Consider the following 19,114-nt stretch of genomic DNA (forward strand, 5'->3'; position numbering starts at 1 on the left):
CATTAGAGCTCTCTCAGTTAATAAGTCTCAGAATCCTACCTAAACTGGCCAGGGCAAAAAAAAGAGGAATTTCTTGGCTCATTTAACTGAAAAGTCAAGGTAGGTCTAATTTCTGTCATGGCAGATAGGTACCCCAGCAATTGTGATGATAACTCTATCTCTGGGTTCTCTCTTCCCCTTTTTTATTCTAAAAGGCTCTTTTCATATGATAGCAAAGGTCACTGATGATTTCAGACTTGCATTTTATCTAGCCCAATGTCCTCACAGGAAAAAACAAACAAACAAACAAACAGTTTTCTCAATAGCTCCATTTGGAACTCAAGGAATGAGTCTCACTTGCCCATATCTGAATAAGTACCTGAGGCTAGGAGCCTGTGATGTTCTGACTGGCCAGATCTGGGTAACGTGCCCACCTGTGAATTTCAGGGGTGTGGGTTTGAGCAGGCAGGGGTCACTGCCACTTGTACTCTGTGGTCTGAAGTGCTGAAGGAGCGGCTCATTACCAGAAGGAAAAATAAGTGCTGGTCAGGCAAAAACAACACATGTCTGCTGTGTCTGGAGTTGGAAAGGACATCTGTGCTTTTATGTCCCAGAAATTTACCTACAAAATAAAGAGCTGCTTCTCTTCCTGATGCACTTCCTTTATACCAGCTAAGTCAAAATACATAAAACAGTAAAGGCTTATTCCCTTCCCTATGTATTTTGCACATTGCTACATGGTTAGAGATTCCATAAATATTTAGTTATTTGAACTAAGGTTCTATCCTTTGTCTTGATCATGAAATTATTAGAATTAATCCCCGCACACACAAAATAGTGTGTCAGTATATATCCAGTTTCCAATTATCCATCCCCATAGAGAAGAGTACTCTTATGGATAACAAAAATATTATTTATTCTTTAATTGAGAAGCCATGTTCATTCTTTAATGTGTTTACACAGAAGGTTGCTGTTTTGAACAAAATTGTGAAATACTGAAACCAGTATGTCTCTTATCTTAGCACTGTGGTAAAAAATATGACCAAACTTAAGGCACCCAGCTGGCTCAGTTTGAGTAGAGCATGTGACTCTTGATCTTGGGGTTGTAAGTTGAACCCCACGTTGGGTGTTCAGATTACTTAAAAATAAAATCTTAAAAATGCATATATATGACCAAACTTATAATCTCTTTGATTTTCTGCAAAATTTACTTGTACACAAAGAGGAAGAAACAAGAAAACTGCCAGGGAGCCTTGAATGATGCACAGACATCTTACCTTCCCATTTTCCCATGCTAGTTTCCCAAAACCATTCCTTTCACTTTCCCAAACTGTGGAAGCCATCTTGTTAACCATCAGCCAACTTAAAAGAAAATGTTAGGAATTAACTTGGTATGCATGTGTGTGTGTGGATATCTCAGTTCACTGTGCCCTGAGTATGGTTCAATATGAGCTAACCCTTTAAGCCTGGATTTTAGCCTCTTCCATTCCAAGATCTCTCATGGCATACAAACAGTCCAGAGATTTTTCCATATTCCTGAGGATGGATACAGAAATATTTGTGCCACTTAAGTTCTGAATATGTAGTTTATTAACTTAGATCTTAAGTTCCTCCATTCATTGTTTGAGCACCTACTATATAGCAGGTACTAGCCTAGTGCTGAGTACATGGCAGTTAATAAGACGAAATAGGACAAAATAAGCAATTAATAATTCATTCATTTTTTGAGCACCTACTATATAGCAGGTACTAGCCTAGTGCTAAGTACATAGCAGTAATAATCTAACTGGGATAAACAAACAGAAATTTAAAGTACTAGAAGGTTCCAAGTCCAAAAGGAATCCAAGCATTGGAGATATCTTCATAATTATCCTAATTGTGTCAAGGCATTGAAAATCCTATCTAACATTAGACCAGTCTGGTCCCCTAAAAGGAGGCCTACACTGAACTAGTATTAATCTATACTCAAAGTTGTTAGAGTTTAATTTGACTAGAGATTTATAGAATAAAATCATTAGCGCCATGGAACAAGAATGTGTTCTTTTAAATTACAAGATGCTTTTTATTAAAATATCCTTTTCTAATTATTACTTTTCCTAATTTTGTATGATAAAAAATATTTGTTTTTATAATTTCTGAGAAGACTCCCTTAATAGGAAAATGTGAAAAGCAAGGCATTTAAAATAGTTTCAGAAAATACCCAGTGCATTAACCTGGTGTTCATAATGAGAGTGCTGAGCAGTTGATGGCCATGTGCCTGAAATGGGAAAGAACCTAAACTAAAATGAATAGCTTCCTAAAAGATAGGTTATGTCACTTTAGTATAAAATTACTACAGTAATTTCTAATCAGTATACCTACATTAATAAACTTTATTGGGGGGATCTCTGGGTGGCTCAGCGGTTTAGCCCCTGCCTTTGGCCCAGGGTGTGATCCTGGAGACCCGGGATCGAGTCCCACATCGGGCTCCCTGCATGGAGCCTGCTTCTCCCTCTGCCTGTGTCTCTGCCTCTGTGTGTGTGTGTGTGTGTGTGTGTGTGTGTCTCATGAATAAATAAATAAAATCTGTTAAAAAGTACTACTATAAAGTACATATTTTATAAATTGACTACATTAAAATAATAACTTAGGCTAAATAAAAACAATAAAAAAGTAAACTTTATTGGTCCAGATATAGTGGTCTTTCTAATAATAAATAGGAAAGAGAAAGGATTAATAAAATTTACCCAGTTAGCAAACTCTCTAAGTACAGTATGAACTAAAAGTACATTATAAATGAAAAGATTAAGGTACCAAAAAGAAAAAAAAAGATTTAAGGTACAAACTTTCAATTATAAGATAAGTAAGTCCAGGCGATCCTTGGTTGGCTCAGCAGTTTAGCGCCTGCCATTGGCTTAGGGCGTGATCCTGGTGCCCCGAGATTGAGTCCCGCATCAGGCTCCCTGCATGGAGCCTGCTTCTCCCTCTGCCTATGTCTCTGCCTCTCTCTCCCTCTCTCTCTCTCTCTGTCTCTCTGTCTCTCATGAATAAATAAATAAATAAATAAATAAATAAATAAATAAATAAATAAAATCTTTAAATAAAAATAAGTCCTAAAGATATAATGCACAAAATGGTGACTATAGTTAACAATACTATATTATATATTTGAAAGTTGCTGGAAGAGTAGATCTTAAAAATTATCATCACAAAAAAATAAAAAATAAATTAAAAAATTATCACAAGAAGAAAAAAAATTGTGATCATAAGTGATGGATATTAACTAAACTTATTGTGACAAGTATTTTGCAGTATATAGGTATATCAAATCATTACGTTTTACACCTAAAACTAATTGTATTAGTTTAGTTATGTGTCAGTTATATATCAATAGAAATAAGTTAAACATCACATAATCAAAGTTAAAAGTCATTGAAATAAGCACTTTTCAAATTTCTAAAACACTTTAAAACTAATTTAATTAATATCTGTTGGAAGAAAACAAAACATATCCCTTACCCTCACACCTTACTAGAAAACAAGTTCTAACAGCAATGAGATTTAAATAAGAAAGACAAAACAGTAAAGCTTATGGAAGAATATCTTAATGACCTGGAAGAGAGGAAGATATTTTTAAAGTGGACACAAAAAGTACTACTATAAAGTACATATTTTATAAATTGACTACATTAAAATAATAACTTAGGCTGTTATGTTTTCAGAAGACATTTATTAAGACAGTAAAAAGGCAAATCACAGAGTAGAAATAAATGTTTGCAACATATGTATGTAACAAAGGTTAGGGTCTAGAAAATATTAAAAAACTCATCAAGTTAACAATCAAAAGATCATCTCCTGAGATGATACTAAATCTTTAGGAAAACTTGATAACATATTATTCATATAATTCAGTTCGGTAAACATTTACATAGGACCTCTCGTGTTCTGGGCATCATAGAAGGCCCTGAGGAGGGAAAAAGAGATGGATAAGATCCATGTCCTCCTTTAAAGGAACTTATGTTCTAATAGGAGAGATAGCGGTTTAGTATATTGGTAGCCTCACGAATTAGGAACTAATGATAAGGAAGGAGAGGAAAGTAGATGCCAGCCCATATGAAGACAATTGAACATCATCCTGGAGACAATGGAGAGTCATTACAGGGCTTAAATGTGAGGTAAACATAATTAGATTAAATTTTAGGAGGATCATTCTGGCATAAGGCTTTGAATCTCCAATAGGCATTTTAAAAGACAGTATGTTGACTGGCGACATTTGGTTCTTAGTGAAGACTGGAGACCATAAATTTGCAGAAATATCAATCCACAAATGCAGTATTTAGTCTAGCAGTAAGTATTTAGTGGCCAAGTATAAAATTAGTTTTGCAGTTTTAATGGGTAGGTGGAAAGAAGCTGGAATGATGAGAGTTAAGGGTCTTGAAAGACAGTTTTTGATGTGTTGGCTCCTGTATACCCTAATCTAAATAAGAAAGGAAAGGCAGGAAATGACTAACAGCTTGAGGTGTGGGGAGTAGAGGTTGAGAGGAAAGCACTGAAGCTAAAGAAGCTGAAGAAGAAATATGGTGGGAGTGAGGGGGAGAGAGCAAAGAGAACAGGACATTATGTTCAGAGTCTAACATTGGAGTTTAGGTTTTCAGAATCCAAGCATTTTGCGGTGAATACAGATTCTGGATGACCATGGAAATGAATGGCTGATATCTGGGAGAGATGAAGGTCAGTGACATTGAGGAGCTATGATGGAATTAATGTGGTCATCTATAGTGAATAGGAGGTGGAGAAGGCTCTGAGCCAGGAGCCAGGCCCTGAGCCTCCAGTGAATGTTGGGAAAGAACCAGTAGGCCTTCAGATGACAAAACTCTCTGGCAGTGATAGAGCTGGATAACAGTGACTCAGAAGAGCAGAATTTTTGCATGTGAGGGAAGAAGACATTATCTAGATGGGCTATTGGGGAGAGAAAGGAATGCTAACCTACCTTTGTGCCCAAGTCACAGGAGTGGTAGAGAATAAATAGCCTCCTCTCTGTGTGGCTACAGAGGAAGGATTCTTCTGAGTGGAGCAAATAGTTTAATGGAGTGCTCTGCAAATTAGTGAAAGACAAAGTATAACTTGTTTATAATAAAACATTCTGAAGTAGTGATTATTAAACTTTGGAAACATGGACACTGAGTATCTAATAGAAATTATAAATGCTTGCCCTGAGAAAGTTTATCATAAATACAAAAATAGGCTTTGTTTTGTTTTGTTTTATTATCTTTTTTATTTTTATGTAATCTCCACACCCAATGGGGGGCTTGAACTCACAACCTCGAGATTAAGACCATAGGCTCACCAACTAGCTAGCCAAGTGCCCCAACACAAAAATAGTTTTAAGGACCTCCTGTCCCATCCCAGAAACCTATCCTGGACCCTCTATTAAGAACCCCTGTTCTAAAAAGATAGTGGAAAATGTAAGGAGAGCAGTCTGCAGGAGGGAGGGGCAAATAAGCAGTGTTTAGATAAACAGAGAAGATAGACACCCTGAAGAATGGTCAAGAATTATAGGCATTTCTGGCAGGTGGCCTCAAGTTAGCTTCAGATACAAATCTATAAAGTTGTGGGGCACCTTAGTTGCTCAGTGGTTGAGCTTTGGCTCAGGTCATGATCATGGGGTCCTGGTATCAAATTCCACATCAGGCTCCCTTGAGAGAGCCTGCTTCTGTCTCTGCCTCTCTCTGTATGTCTCATAAACAGATAAATGAAATCTTTAAAAAAAAATCTATAAAGTTGTAGACACAAGCCAAGACCCCAGTATTAGAGATTTACTGATGCTAGGAAGGTTCTGGTCAGTACTCAGACCCCCTGAAAGTATGTGGCCAACCTAATTCCAAATAAGATTTGCACATACAGCCTCTGATTGAGAGCATAAAATTAGAGTAATCTAAATAGCCATACATTCTTTTCTTTAAAAGCCCAATATCTCCTTTAGAATAAGCTGGCTTTTTAGAAACAAGTAAGTTTGTTAAAATATATAAAATGCCAAAATGTGAACAAGAAGGTGACCAAGGCAACAGCTAGCATATATGCTGAAATATTAAAGACATATCCCTTTAAATTTTTCTCAGTTCAGTTGTCTTTATAGCTAGATTCCACCAGGCCCACAAAGTTGGGATTATTCTTGTATTAAACAAATAGTTCAAGGAAATAGAAAAAGTGAAAACATTATGCAACTAATTGCATGACGCTAGAGTTTGATTCTAAAATATCACCCTTATATTCTTTCCACAGTGCTGAGTTTAAAAATGTGAATAAAGAGGAAGGGAAAAAAAAGACAGGCCCGTTTTATTTATAACCATGCAAAAATATAGTAAATAACCCAAATCCAATATTCTATTTAAAAATACCAAATAGGGCAGCCCAGGTGGCTCAGCGGTTTAGGCCACCTTCAGCTCAGGGTGTGCTCCTGGAGACCCGGGATCGAGTCTCATGTTGGGCTCTCTGCATAGAGCCTGCTTCTCCTTCTGCTTGTGTCTCTGCTTCTCTCTCTCTCTCTCTCTCTCTCTCTCTCTCTGTGTCTCTCATGAGTAAATAAATAAAATATTTTTTAAAAATTAATTAATCAATTAATTAACTAATTTAAAATACCAAATAAGGGCACCTGGGTGGTTTAGTCAGTTAAGTGTCTGCCTTTGGCTCAGGTCATGATCCCAAGGTCCTGAATGTAAGCCCTGAACCTGGCTGCCTGCTCGGTGGGGAGTCGGCTTCTCTATCTCCCTCAGCTCCTCCCCCAACCTGTGGTCTTTCTTGCTCTCTCTTTCAAATAAATAAATAAAATCTTTAAATAAATAAATAATAAAAAAATTAAAACACAAATAAGCTGTTTTTATCCTGTAATAAAATTGAAAACATATTAAGAATTCATTTATTAGGGCACCTGCGTGGCTCAGTGATTGAGCATCTGCCTTTGGCTCAGGTCATGGTCCTCAGGTCCTAGGATAGAGTCCCGCATCAGACTCCCCACAGGAAGCCTGTTTCTCCCTCTGCCTCTCTGTGTGTCTCTCATGAATAAACAAAATCTTTTTTAAAAAATAATAAAAAGAATTCATTTATTGTATTGTATTTATTTATTTGAGAGAGAGAGCATGAGCAGGGAGAGGGGCTGAGGGAGAAGGAGAAGCAGGCTCCTCACTGAGTAGGGAGCCCCCAAAGCAGAGCCTGATCCCAGAACCCCAGGATCATGACCTGAACTGAAGGTAGACATGAAAACATAAGAATATAAAGGAAATATCTTCAGACTAGGTTCATCACAGCCCTAGTTTTCAAAACATCTTTCTCAGTCTCTAGTAACCTACAGAAATTTAATATTAGCATGAAGTCAGGTGCAATAGTATTGATAAGACATGTTTCATGCAACAGATGCCGACATCAGTAGCTCAGACAGTTGTCCAGAAAGAAAATGGCCTTCAGCACACCCGCAAGATGCTGCATGTTGGTGATCCAAGTGTGAAAAAGACGGCAGTCTCCCTGCTGAGAAATTTGTCTCGGAATCTTTCTCTGCAGAATGAAATTGGTGAGTCAGCAAATGTGTCTCGATGTCATGAATACATACTGAAAATACAAATGCAGTGGAACTATCTCATTTTCTACAATGATGAACTGAAAATGTGACCAAGGAACAAAATGTGATAAAGAGACTTGCCTGGCCCTTGCACCGAAGCACCAGGATAGGCTTTGTTCTCGGGTCTCAAATAGGATTTTTCTTAATTTCCAACATTTTTTTTGCTTGTTTTAATTACTACAGAAGAGAAATTTTAGACTCAACTGTAATTAACAAGGTAGATAACATACCTGATGTTTCTCAGACTTCCATTATGCAGTCAAGAAAGTGGGAGTGCTCTGTGGGTGGCCTGCTTAAGCACTGCTCTTCCAAACCATTGAAAATATACATACAGCGGTCCTCACTTTAGAGGTTTGGTCCTCACTGCACTAGAAAAAAATGGATGGACATGCAAAAAAGACAAAAAAGAGGAGTCACTTAATATATATTGAATTCGGCATGTACTTGCAATGATACAGATGGAACTAGAGTGTATTGTACTAAGTGAAATAAGTCCATCAGAGAAAGACAATTATATGATCTCATATGTGGAATTTAAGAAACAAAAAAAAAACAGAGGGAAGGGAAGGAAAAATAAGATAAAAACAGTTAAGCAAACTATAAGAGACTCTTAACTATAAAGAACAAATTGGGGAGTGCTGGAAGAGCAGTGGGTGGGGGAATGGGGTAACTGGGTGATGGGCATTAAGGAGGGCACTTGATGTAATGAGCACTGGATGTTATATAAGACTGATGAATCACTAAATTCTCCCCCTGAAACTAATAATATCCTATATGTTAACTAAGTTAAATTTAAATAAAATATTCCTTAAATTAAAAACAAATTTGGCATAGAGGATTTTAAAATGAATACAATGAAATATGTGCTCCCTCTTTTGCATCTGTACTGACAAAGATAACTGTTACGCTATCAAATAATGTTCTGTTCATTTGCTTTATACATAGAAATGTCTGATAAATGTTTGTGAATCAAGTAAAGAACTGTAAAATGAGTTAATAGGAAGAGAATTCCAAAATCAATCATGCTTCCTAATGCTCTATAAATTAGTCATTCCTGACAACTCAAAATTCAGTTTTTCACAAATTTCAACTCAAAATTCAGGTTTTCACAAATTTCCACTAAAATTATACACAAACTCTTGTTTGGTTTCAGCACCAAAGATACTGAAGTCTGTGGTTATGTTTTAATAATGTCATTGCCAAAGCCAGCCGGCAGCACAATATTGCACAGGCGGTTTCATACAATGGTTTCATGCCCATTATAAATATAGAGAGAGCCTGGAAATTTTTCAGTGAATCTAAAAGAAACCTTGCCACAGGCACTCAGAAAATTATCAAAGTGTTCTCCTCATTGTCCTTTGTGAACTTTGTGCTGCACTTTAATCAAGTATATTATCCTTTGGCTTTTTTTTTTTCTTTTCCCAAAGGAAATGTTGACTCCATCTTTAAAACAATGCTGATGGAGGTAACTCCACTCAATGCATTATGCACATGCCTATAGGGCAGGAATGCTGTTGCTCTCAGGTTCTACCGTCCTCTAACTCTTGGGAAGATGCAAATGTAGCCCACTCTTTACTTTTTTTATATATAAATAAACATTTAATTCTTCAATTGAGCAGGAAATGGCCTTAGCAGAATCAAGGGGATTTTTTGCATTTTACTATACTTAATGTTTATTTTTTTCTTTGTTTGCCTACGTTGAGTGAGTTCTGGCTTTGATACATTGCATCTTAAATTTTTTTGGCTCACCTGGGTAATTATAATATCGATACTCTTTTTTTCTCTTAATACGAAATGGCTTAACAATGTGACTTCTCATCCCATACTTGTCACTCTTAACCAGAAGCTAGATAAATGGAAAATCATTGTTTTGGATGGTTTTATTAAGGAACCACAACTGCAGGTTTTTTTAAGAAAAGATATGTGCCTATTTTAAAAATGCAAGCAATTAAGTAAAGCACAACAAATAAGACAAAAAAATACTTTCTCTTACCACTCAGAAAGCAACCATTGTTAACCTTAGGTGAATATTATTCCAGATATCTCTCTATGCTTATAGGCAGATAAAAGTTTAGAGAAACAGGAAGATAAATAAAGGATATTAAAATTGGATTATAAAATAAAAAATAAAATAAAATTGGATTATATAACATCTAGTGGCTAACAAATTATTAGAGTTAATTTTAACAAAACAAAAGCAAACTGAGTGATGTAGAATAACTGAACTTCAGATAAATTTTTCATTACGTTTCAGGCATGTTTTAGAGATTGTGATAATGTGTCATCAAGTTTTTCTCAGTCCTGATTTTTAAGTCTTGGCCAAGCTTAGAGGAATGTCTTAACTGCATGTGAAGTAATATTAGTTTCCTCAATTCCAATAATTTCCCTTGTTGTAACATGTGTAGCATGTATGTGACATATGTGTAACATATATAACATGTGTTTTGCCACTAGCCTGTAAAAAGATAAAGTGGAAAGAAACAAAGAAAGGAAAGAAGAAAGAGAAGGAAGGGAGAAAGGGAGAGAGGGAAAGAGAGAGGAAAATTTCTATTCCAATGTCCATATTCCAGTTTGTCATTTTAGTGGCCCTCTTTTTTTTTTTTAAGATTTTTTATTTATTTATTCATGACACACACAGAGAAAGAGAGGCAGAGACACAGGCAGAGGGAGAAGCAGGCTCCATGCAGGGAGCCTGACGTGGGACTCAATCCCGGGTCTCCAGGATCAGGCCCTGGGCTGCAGGTGGCACTAAACCGCTGAGCCACCCGGGCTGCCCTAGTGGCCCTCTTAATTAAAGTGCCATGTAACTTGTAGATGATGCCCATTGACCATTATAGGGAGGATAAGTGTTTTGTTAAATAGGTCTAGCCTTCTCCTTTATTATGGAATAAGTCCAAAGGACCATTATGGTACAGTCACATCAGAGTTTACTATGACCAGCTTGATCCAAATCCTCTCACTAATGAAGTAGTTTGCACTCAAAGTCTAGTTTTGTTCAATTTATTTTACGTAGCCTGTTATTGTAGTGAGGCTTTTATCCATAACATTCTAGTAAGATTATCTTTATTGGGTTTTTTTGCAACTTTTAAAATTTTAATTCTAATGTAGTTAACATACAGTGTTTATACTCATTTCAGGTGTACAATGTACTGATTCAACAACTCTATACATTACTCAGTGCTCACCAGGATAAATGTGCTCTCAATCCCCTTCACCTATTCCATGCATCCTCCCAGCCACCTCCCCTCTGGTGACTGTTTGTTCTCTATAGTAAAGGGTCTGGTTTTTGTTTTGTCTTTTTTTTCACCTTGTTCATTTGTTTGGTTTTTTAAATTCCACACGAGTGAAGTCATATGGTATTTGTCTTTCCCTGAGTGACTTACTTCACGTAGTGTTAACACTCTCTGGCTCTATCTATGTTGTTGCAAGTGACAAGATTTCATTCTTTTTTATGGCTGAATAATATTCTATATAATACACAGACATACATATACCACATTTTCTTTATTCATCTATCCTTGGACACTTGTGTTGCTTCCATAATTTAGCTGTTGTAAATAATGCTGCAGTAAACATAATGCTGCATGTATCCCTTTGAATTAGTGTTTTGTTATTCTTTGGGTAAATATCCAGTACTGTGGTTCCTGGATGGTAGGGTAGTTCTACTTTTTAGTTTTTGAAGAATTTCCATTCTTTCTTCCACAGTGGCTGCACCAATTTGTATTCTTCTCAACAATGCATGAGGGCTCATTTTTCTGCATATCCTTGCCAATACTTGTTGTTTCTTGAGGTTTTTTTTTTTTAGCCATTCTGACAGGTGTGAGGTGATATCTCATTGTGATTTTGATCTGCATTTTCCTGATAATAACCAACGATGATAATCTTTTCATGTGTCTGTTGGCCATCTGTCTTTTTTTAGAGAAACATCTGTTCATGTCTTCTGCCCATTTTTTAATTGGACTATTTGTTTTTTGGGTGTTGAGTTATATAAGTTTTTCATATATTTTGGATAATAACCCTTTATCAGATATGTCATTTGCAAATATCTCCTCCTACTCAGTAGGTTGTCTTTTAGTTTTGCTGGTTATTTTTTGCTGTGCAGAAGCTTTTTCTTTTGACGAAGTCTCAATAGTTTACTTTTGCTGTGTTTTCCTTGCCTCAGGAGACAGATCTAGAAAAATGTTGCTACAGTTGATGTCAAAGAAATTACTGCCTGTGTTCTCTCCTAGGATTTGTATGGTTTCAGGTCTCACATTGAGGTCCATAATCGATTTTGAGTTAATTTTTGTGTATGGTGTAAGGAAGTGGTCCTGTTTCATTCTTTTTCATGTTGCTGTCCAGTTTTCCCAACACCATTTGTTGCAGAGACTGGTATTTTCCCATTGCATATTCTTCCTTTCTTAGTCAAAGATTAACTGACCATATAATTGTGGGTTTATTTCTGTGTAGTCCCATGCTGTCATAAGATGATCCACTAATAAAGCTCCTCTCATTTTAAGGACAGTATTGAGAAGACGCTTCCGCAAGATAGATGCAATTTTTAAATTCCAAATTGGGTTTATATATAATTTGAGTGAAAGGGCCCATCTTGATTCAGAGTATTAATAGCCAGGCATAAATGAAAATGAGTTTGAAATACATGAATCGTGTTTCTCCTGAGAGACTTCTAGACTAAATGTTTCCATGTGCTGACTTGGAATGAAATCCTCACATTTTATTTAGATTTACAGAAATAAACAGAATGAGATTAATAATCACTACCTCACAGTGTTTTTACAAAGATCAGCTGAAATAACACAAGGAAGCATTTGGATACATCTTGAGATTCTCAATTCCCATCTATTCATAGTTATGGATGTTTTCAGACATCCAATTAATGTCTTGGCTTTTTAAGCCATTTAGTTTAAGGATTTAATAAGATCTCCCTCAATAATATGATATTGAGGGGTACCTGGATGGTTCAGTGGTTGAGCATGTGCCTTTGACTCAAGTTGTGATCCCAGGGTCCTGGGATTGTGTCCTGAATCGGACTCCCCACAGAGAAGCCTGCTCCTCCCTCTGTGTTTGTCTCTGCCTCTCTCTGTGTCTCTCATGAATATATAATTAAAATCTTTAAAAAATAAAGAGTTGTGAGGAATAAGAGAAGCATGTTCTCTATCACTTGAGTCCAAAGTAGTCAGAGAAAAGGAATGAAACGTATGTGAAAAGAATTATTGCAAGAAATCAAGTACAAATTCATATTGCCTAAAATATATCCCAATATATTTGACAAGTTATAGTCAAATTATCAAATATTTATACCTTTTTTGTTATTATGAAAAAAGCCAAATTGAAAACCTACAACCAAGAACTTACATATAGAATGAAAACATAAATTTTAAATAGTGGGGTTTTTTTCTTTTTTAAATAATAGTATTATTTGTTTATTGAAGAAACTAAGCGGTACAGATAGTTGTTAAAAAATTTTTAGGTCCTTTTCTGCCCCCTGGATGCCGCCGAGCAAGCATCGTTAAAGTCTCCCCTCCCACCGCCGCCGTCATGTCTAAGTCAGAGTCTCCCAAAGAACCCGAGCAGCTGCGGAAGCTCTTCATCAGAGGTTTAGGTTACCATCAATAGTATTATAGAAAAACAAGTCCTATTAATATTTTAGTGTATTTCTTCTCATGTTTCTTTTGTATATTTTCTTTTCTAATGTTACGTTATGTATTTCTTATAAATAACTATACTGATTTTTCACACAGAATACTAACATAAATATTTTCTTGTTATACATGTTATTTTAAGATTATATTCTTTTTTCTCATGAAAGACACAGAGAGAGAGAGACAGCAACATAGGCAGAGAGGGAAGCAGACTACCGGGGGGGAGCCTGATACAGGACTTGATCCCAGGACCCCAGGACCACCTGGGCCAAAGGCAGATGCTCAACCACTGAGCCACCCAGGTGCCCCATACATGTTTCATAAATATTTTGGGGATACATAATCTTTGCAGATGTGTTTCAGATAATCAAATTCCTATTATTGAGTTATTTAGGCTTTTTATAATTTTTCACTTGTATATAATACTATAATAAAAGTCTCTGCATAAATCTTTTTCTATTTTTAAAATGATGTCTTTAGGATGAATTTCCAGAAGTGGAATTATTAAATCAAAGAATGTGAAAATTTTTAAATTCTTGACACTTCTGTCAAACTGTCATTGTTGTTTCTGTCAAAAGACTTCCAATGTACTAAGCACAGAGTATTATCTTTTTTGGAGTGCCTGTGGGTGCCTCAGTCAGTTGAGTGTCCAAATCTTGATTTCGGCTCAGGTCACAATCTCAGAGTCATGAAATCAAGCCCTACATCCAGTTCCATGCTCAGCGAGAATCTGCTGGAGATTATCTCATTCCCCCTCCCTCTCTCATGCTCTCTCTCTCTCTCTCTTTCTCTCTCTCTCTCTCAAATAAATAAATAAATCTTTATTTAAAAAAAAAAAGAAAAGAAGGGTAGCCTGGGTGGCTCAGTAGTTGAGCATCTGTCTGCCTTTGGCTCAGGTTGTGATCCTGGGATCCTGGGATCAAGTCCTACATCGGGCTCCCTGCGAGGAGCCTGCTTCTCTCTCTGCCTGTGTCTCTGCCTCTCTCTGTGTTTGTCTCTCCTGAATAAATAAAATCTTAAAAAAAAATACCAACTTTTAAAGAATCTTTTTAAAATCCGAGTATCAGATAGATTACATCTTTCCATATGTTTATTAACCAGTTGTGTCTCTTTTTGAAACCTTCTTTACCCAAAATGTATTGGGATCTTGAAATTAAGAATCTTTCTAATCAAGTATTGTTGTTGTTGTTGTTTTTCATTTTGTAGCCAAAGAAACTCTACCTGATTTGGTTTCCATAATTCCTGACACAGTCCCGAGTACTGATCTTCTCATTGAAACCACAGCCTCTGCCTGCTACACATTGAACAATGTAATCCAAAATAGTTACCAGAATGCACGGGATCTTCTAAACACTGGGGGCCTGCAGAAAATCATGACCATCAGCTCAGGCGATGTGTAAGTCCTGTGGTATCTGCCAGTTGACTGTTTCCTCATTCCTCACCTCCAGTCCCATATGTAAATCTAGGTTTGAATGTCCACACATTGAGTACCATGGGTAATATGGACAGAAAATGAGATCCTAAAGTTGGGCCAGATCGTCTAGTTCAATCCTTAATAACCAAACAAGTGAAAAACTGAATTCTTCAAGCCAAAGAGTTGCTCATTCTCTTCTAAAATATCCAGATAGACAAACTCCATAGCTTCCCTAGGTAATACAATCCAGTCTTTTATCAACCTGGTGAATTAATTTGATTCTCAAAAGAATAAAATAAGACCAACATAATCAGAAATTCTTGCTTTCTCAGTTTTCTCTATCACTTCTCTTCTATCTTTTATTCCCTTTTGAGAATAGGTCTAGTGTATATAAGTCATCCTACATCCCTGTTTCTGTCTCTTTAAACTTTCCCCATTAAAAAAAGACAAGAAAGAGAATGAAAAACATTGTGTAACAAAATTATTACTATTAGTTAATTTAGAGGCATAGAATCCAGAGGCGGCATCTTTTTCTCTTTTTCTCTTTACACAATTCTGAATTGTTTGACTTGTTAAATACAAGTTACTTTTTAAATAACTAAGAAAGAGAAAAAATGTTATATCCTGATTCTGATGAGTTGTGAAGCAAACAGACTTTCCCCTGATAGACAATGTGTGCCTGACCACACAGGGAAGCATAGGTGGGTCCGTGGTGTCCTGGAGTAAACACACATCTCCTTCCCCTCAGCCCCATTCAGGTGAGCCCTTGTGCTCTGCAGCCCCACTCTGGCAAACCTTATAGGAAAGGAAGACCATATTCAGAATCCTAGGATTAAAAGGAGCGCTGGTTAGAATGTTAATTCCCCAAATCAGAATATTCACCTGTCCCTACAGTCTGGCGGAGAACAGTTGCTCAGTCTTTATGGAAAGATTGAATTATTGCTGTAGAACAGAAATGACTATTTCAAGTAGTCATCCATGCTTATAAGCAAATCTCAGGAAGACCATGTGATTTTAATGATTTGAGTCTTCAGGTATAAGAAGTGCATGAGCCTATGCCATCACTTTTGGAAACTACTTATAGCTGAGCAACACATGGGATGTACTACTCTATTCTTTTTTTGCCCTGAGTGTCCATTTGCTCTGTCTAAAAAAAAAAAAAAAAATCAACAAAGAGCTTTTACCAGTTATGCCCACTGCCCTTTCCTTGTTAGTGTTGTATAGCTGATGTGTAATTTAGGGGCTAGCCTGGAAATCAGTTGCCATTTATAGCATTTTTTCTTTGAATAAATGATTTCCAAGTGCCACACAACCAACCTTTTTTTTTTTTTCACACAACCAACTTATAAACAAACTATGATATAAAACCCTTGCAATTCAGAAATATTTTTCAATTTTAAATATTAAACACCCATAGCTTTCATGGATTTATTAGTGCCTCAGTATTAGCAAGTAACTCTGAGAAGTCCATGAACCACTAGAGACACCAGGGTGGCTCAGTGGCTGAGTGTCTGCCTTCGGCTCAGGTTGTGATTCCAGAGTCCTGGGATTGAGTCCCACATTGGGCTCCTCACAGGGAGCCTGCTTCTCCCTCTGCCTATGTCTCTGCCTCTCTCTGTGTGTGTTTCATTAATAAGTAAATAAAATCTTAAAAAAAAAAAAAAGTCCATGAAGTACTAAAAAAAATCTGTAAAGTAATGATTTGACTTACCCTTATTGTAAGACTGTCATGGAAAAGAAAGGCTTTTAGCTAATGAATGAACTCAGGATGTGCTTCTCCATACAGTATTGTATTTTCTATTCATGGTTGCCTGTTCATAAATTCCTATGATATGAGAAATCTTTGTTAAATGAAAAAATTCAGCCATGTGCTAGTTCAGGTGATGGAAAGAAAGAGCGTTAAGTAAGCATAGATCCTTAGTCAGAAACAGAAAATTTAGGACAAATTTTTTGTTTTGTTTCATTTTTTATTTAAATTCAATTTAATTAACATATAGCATATTATTAGTTTCAGAGGTAGAATTTAGTGATTCATCAGTTGCATAGAAACCCAGTGCTCAGTGCATCAAGTGCCCTCCTTAATGCCCATCACCCAGTTACCCCATTCTGCCACCCACCTCATTATAGAATAATTTTTTGTATATATACACACACACATTATAAACATACAAATATATTTCTATAGTGTATATACAATATTTGATATAAACATATTTAATTTTATTTATTTAATATAAAATAAATGTAAATAGTGTATATAAATATACAAATTGTAGTCTGTAAATAAATTCAAGGATTCATGAAATCTAAGGATATATTCCTTATAAGTATCAGGAATATACTCTATAAACTATTGGTTAGCCTGTCCTAATGGCCTTAAAAATGATTTTTAGTAATTTTTCCTTTTAAAACCCAATGGCCCCCGGCCTTCAAAGCTCACTATCTAATTCTCTTGTCATGGTGAGTGGCCTGACTTAGTGGACAGCCACCAAGTGACAGCAGTTAAAGAAGATATACAGAAGGTCCAAAGGCAGCATTCAGAAGCCTGACACGTTCTCACTGATCTCAGAATATGCCTTTTTCCTCTTTTCAGTTATGCCTCCAACAAAGCAAGTAAAGCTGCTTCTGTTCTCCTCTACTCTCTGTGGACACACACGGAGCTCCATAATGCCTACAAGAAGGTAAGAACACTAGAAAGGTATGAGTAGCAGTTAACATCCAGATTGTGGTGGCCCACCTTTCTGCCCCTAGTAAGAGATTGCTAAAACTGCATTTTCTCGTGTGAAAATGTTACTACCTTTCACATCTCTGTTTGCTTATTCCAAAGGCTCAATTTAAGAAGACAGATTTTGTCAACAGCCGGACTGCCAAAGCCTACCACTCCCTTAAGGACTGAGGAAAATGACAAAGTGCTCTCAGAAATCTCCACCTCACCATTGTCAGCCACAAAAAAAAGTCCCAGAGGAAAACACCTATTTTTCTACTTCCCAGCCCAAGAAACCTCAAAAAAGCATGCCCTGTTTCTTAGTCCTTTTCTATTTTCATGGTCCCATCCAGAAAACAAATAAGCAGAATATAATTTTATTAGTCTTCCAGAAAACTTTTGCAAGTTTGCTACCAGTAGACATAACAGGCTTTTACCCTCCAAAGATAGTGGTCTTTGTGATTGGGGCTAATGGCGCAGGGCCTCCTGGAATCAAAATGTGAATTCAAGTGGAATAAATATTGACAAAAAATTAAGAAGGAGGTGGTTGTATTAGTAGGATTTTAAAAGTTTGATTTACATTTATATTCCTTTAATGGTTTCCATGTTTTATCACTCATATGCACGTTGCTTTGCCATTGAGCCACGAGTGTATTGTTCTGCAGTGTTGAACAGAATGGAAACGACAAGAAATATTTGCAGAGTTATCCAGGAGAAAATTTAATGGCAAAATTATGCATTTGTTCATTTTGTGCTTGTTTTTATAGTCTTAAATTTTTCTCTCTGATTTGAAATGAACTTAACAAATTTAGATCACAGAGCGTACATGACTCTAAGAAAATGAAATTGAAACGAAGTGATCATAGCAAATTTAAAAATCTTTTCACTAGAGAAAGGCAACTATGGTTATGAAATTCAGTGTCCCCTCTCAACACTACGTGTAAATACGAGCATTGCTCAAGGAAATACCTACCCTATGACAACACCATGAAATGCGAATCTCTCCTGAATAGTAGAATTCAGTGTGATCTATTGCCTGGACTATTTTAGCCATTTCAGTGGGCTGGTAGAAAAATGGACTCTATATTCTTTAGCTACAAAAGGAACCGAACCTCTCAAACTGGTGAGTGAAAACACAGCTCATTTGAATGAATTACACTATCAATCAGCCCAACTTTGCCCAACATTTAAAAAATAGCACAGAGCCCATAAATCTCATGTAATCTTCCTCAAGCCAGCATTTTAAGTCAAGGAAATTCTAGAGCAAAAAATATGAAGACATCATGTTGAAGAAAAATATGCAAAGGCTGCCCAAAAGTGATATGAGAAATACAAATGTTGAAAAGTTGACATCATCTGTTAAAGCTAATCTATATCAAGTGTTCTTTTAACTGAGCTGTGATTAATACTATTTGCATAGAATTAGTCTCCTCGGCTACAATTCTGTTATATTTTGCGTTTTTTTTTTTAAATATGACAATGTTTGCTATAAGAAAGTAAGAAGGAAAAAAAAATCCTTCCACTCCTTTTGGCCAGAAAAGTGTAATAGAAAATAAATTCCCATTTTCAATTTGAATGTGTACTTAAGTCTTTATTGTATTTAGAAGCTGAAGTTCTTTGAATTTTAAAAGCTTGATGAAAAGACTTAGATTACTAACCTAGTTCAAAATGAAATCGATTAGATACCAATTTTTAAATACTGAAAAAAAATCATCTTTTTCTAGAATTTTGTTGAATACAATTTGGAACATGATTTATTCCTCCAGATAACTGATAGATGTTTG

At 36.2% G+C, this 19,114-nt stretch overlaps 1 protein-coding gene across 1 annotated transcript in view; it reads left to right on the top strand.

The window, feature by feature from the left end:
* Positions 1-18,906, top strand: part of PKP2 (plakophilin 2) — an 87,595-nt gene extending 68,689 nt beyond the window's left edge. Inside the window, exons 10-13 of the mRNA XM_026000110.2 lie at positions 7,369-7,522; positions 14,419-14,608; positions 17,220-17,307; positions 17,454-18,906. Of these exons, the coding sequence (XP_025855895.1) occupies positions 7,369-7,522; positions 14,419-14,608; positions 17,220-17,307; positions 17,454-17,522 (501 nt within the window). The 3' untranslated portion in view covers positions 17,523-18,906. The remainder of the gene's footprint in view (positions 1-7,368; positions 7,523-14,418; positions 14,609-17,219; positions 17,308-17,453) is intronic.
* Positions 18,907-19,114: the final 208 nt, after the last annotated feature.

The sequence above is a fragment of the Vulpes vulpes genome, chromosome 8, assembly GCF_048418805.1.
Source record: "Vulpes vulpes isolate BD-2025 chromosome 8, VulVul3, whole genome shotgun sequence".
NCBI lineage: Eukaryota > Metazoa > Chordata > Mammalia > Carnivora > Canidae > Vulpes > Vulpes vulpes.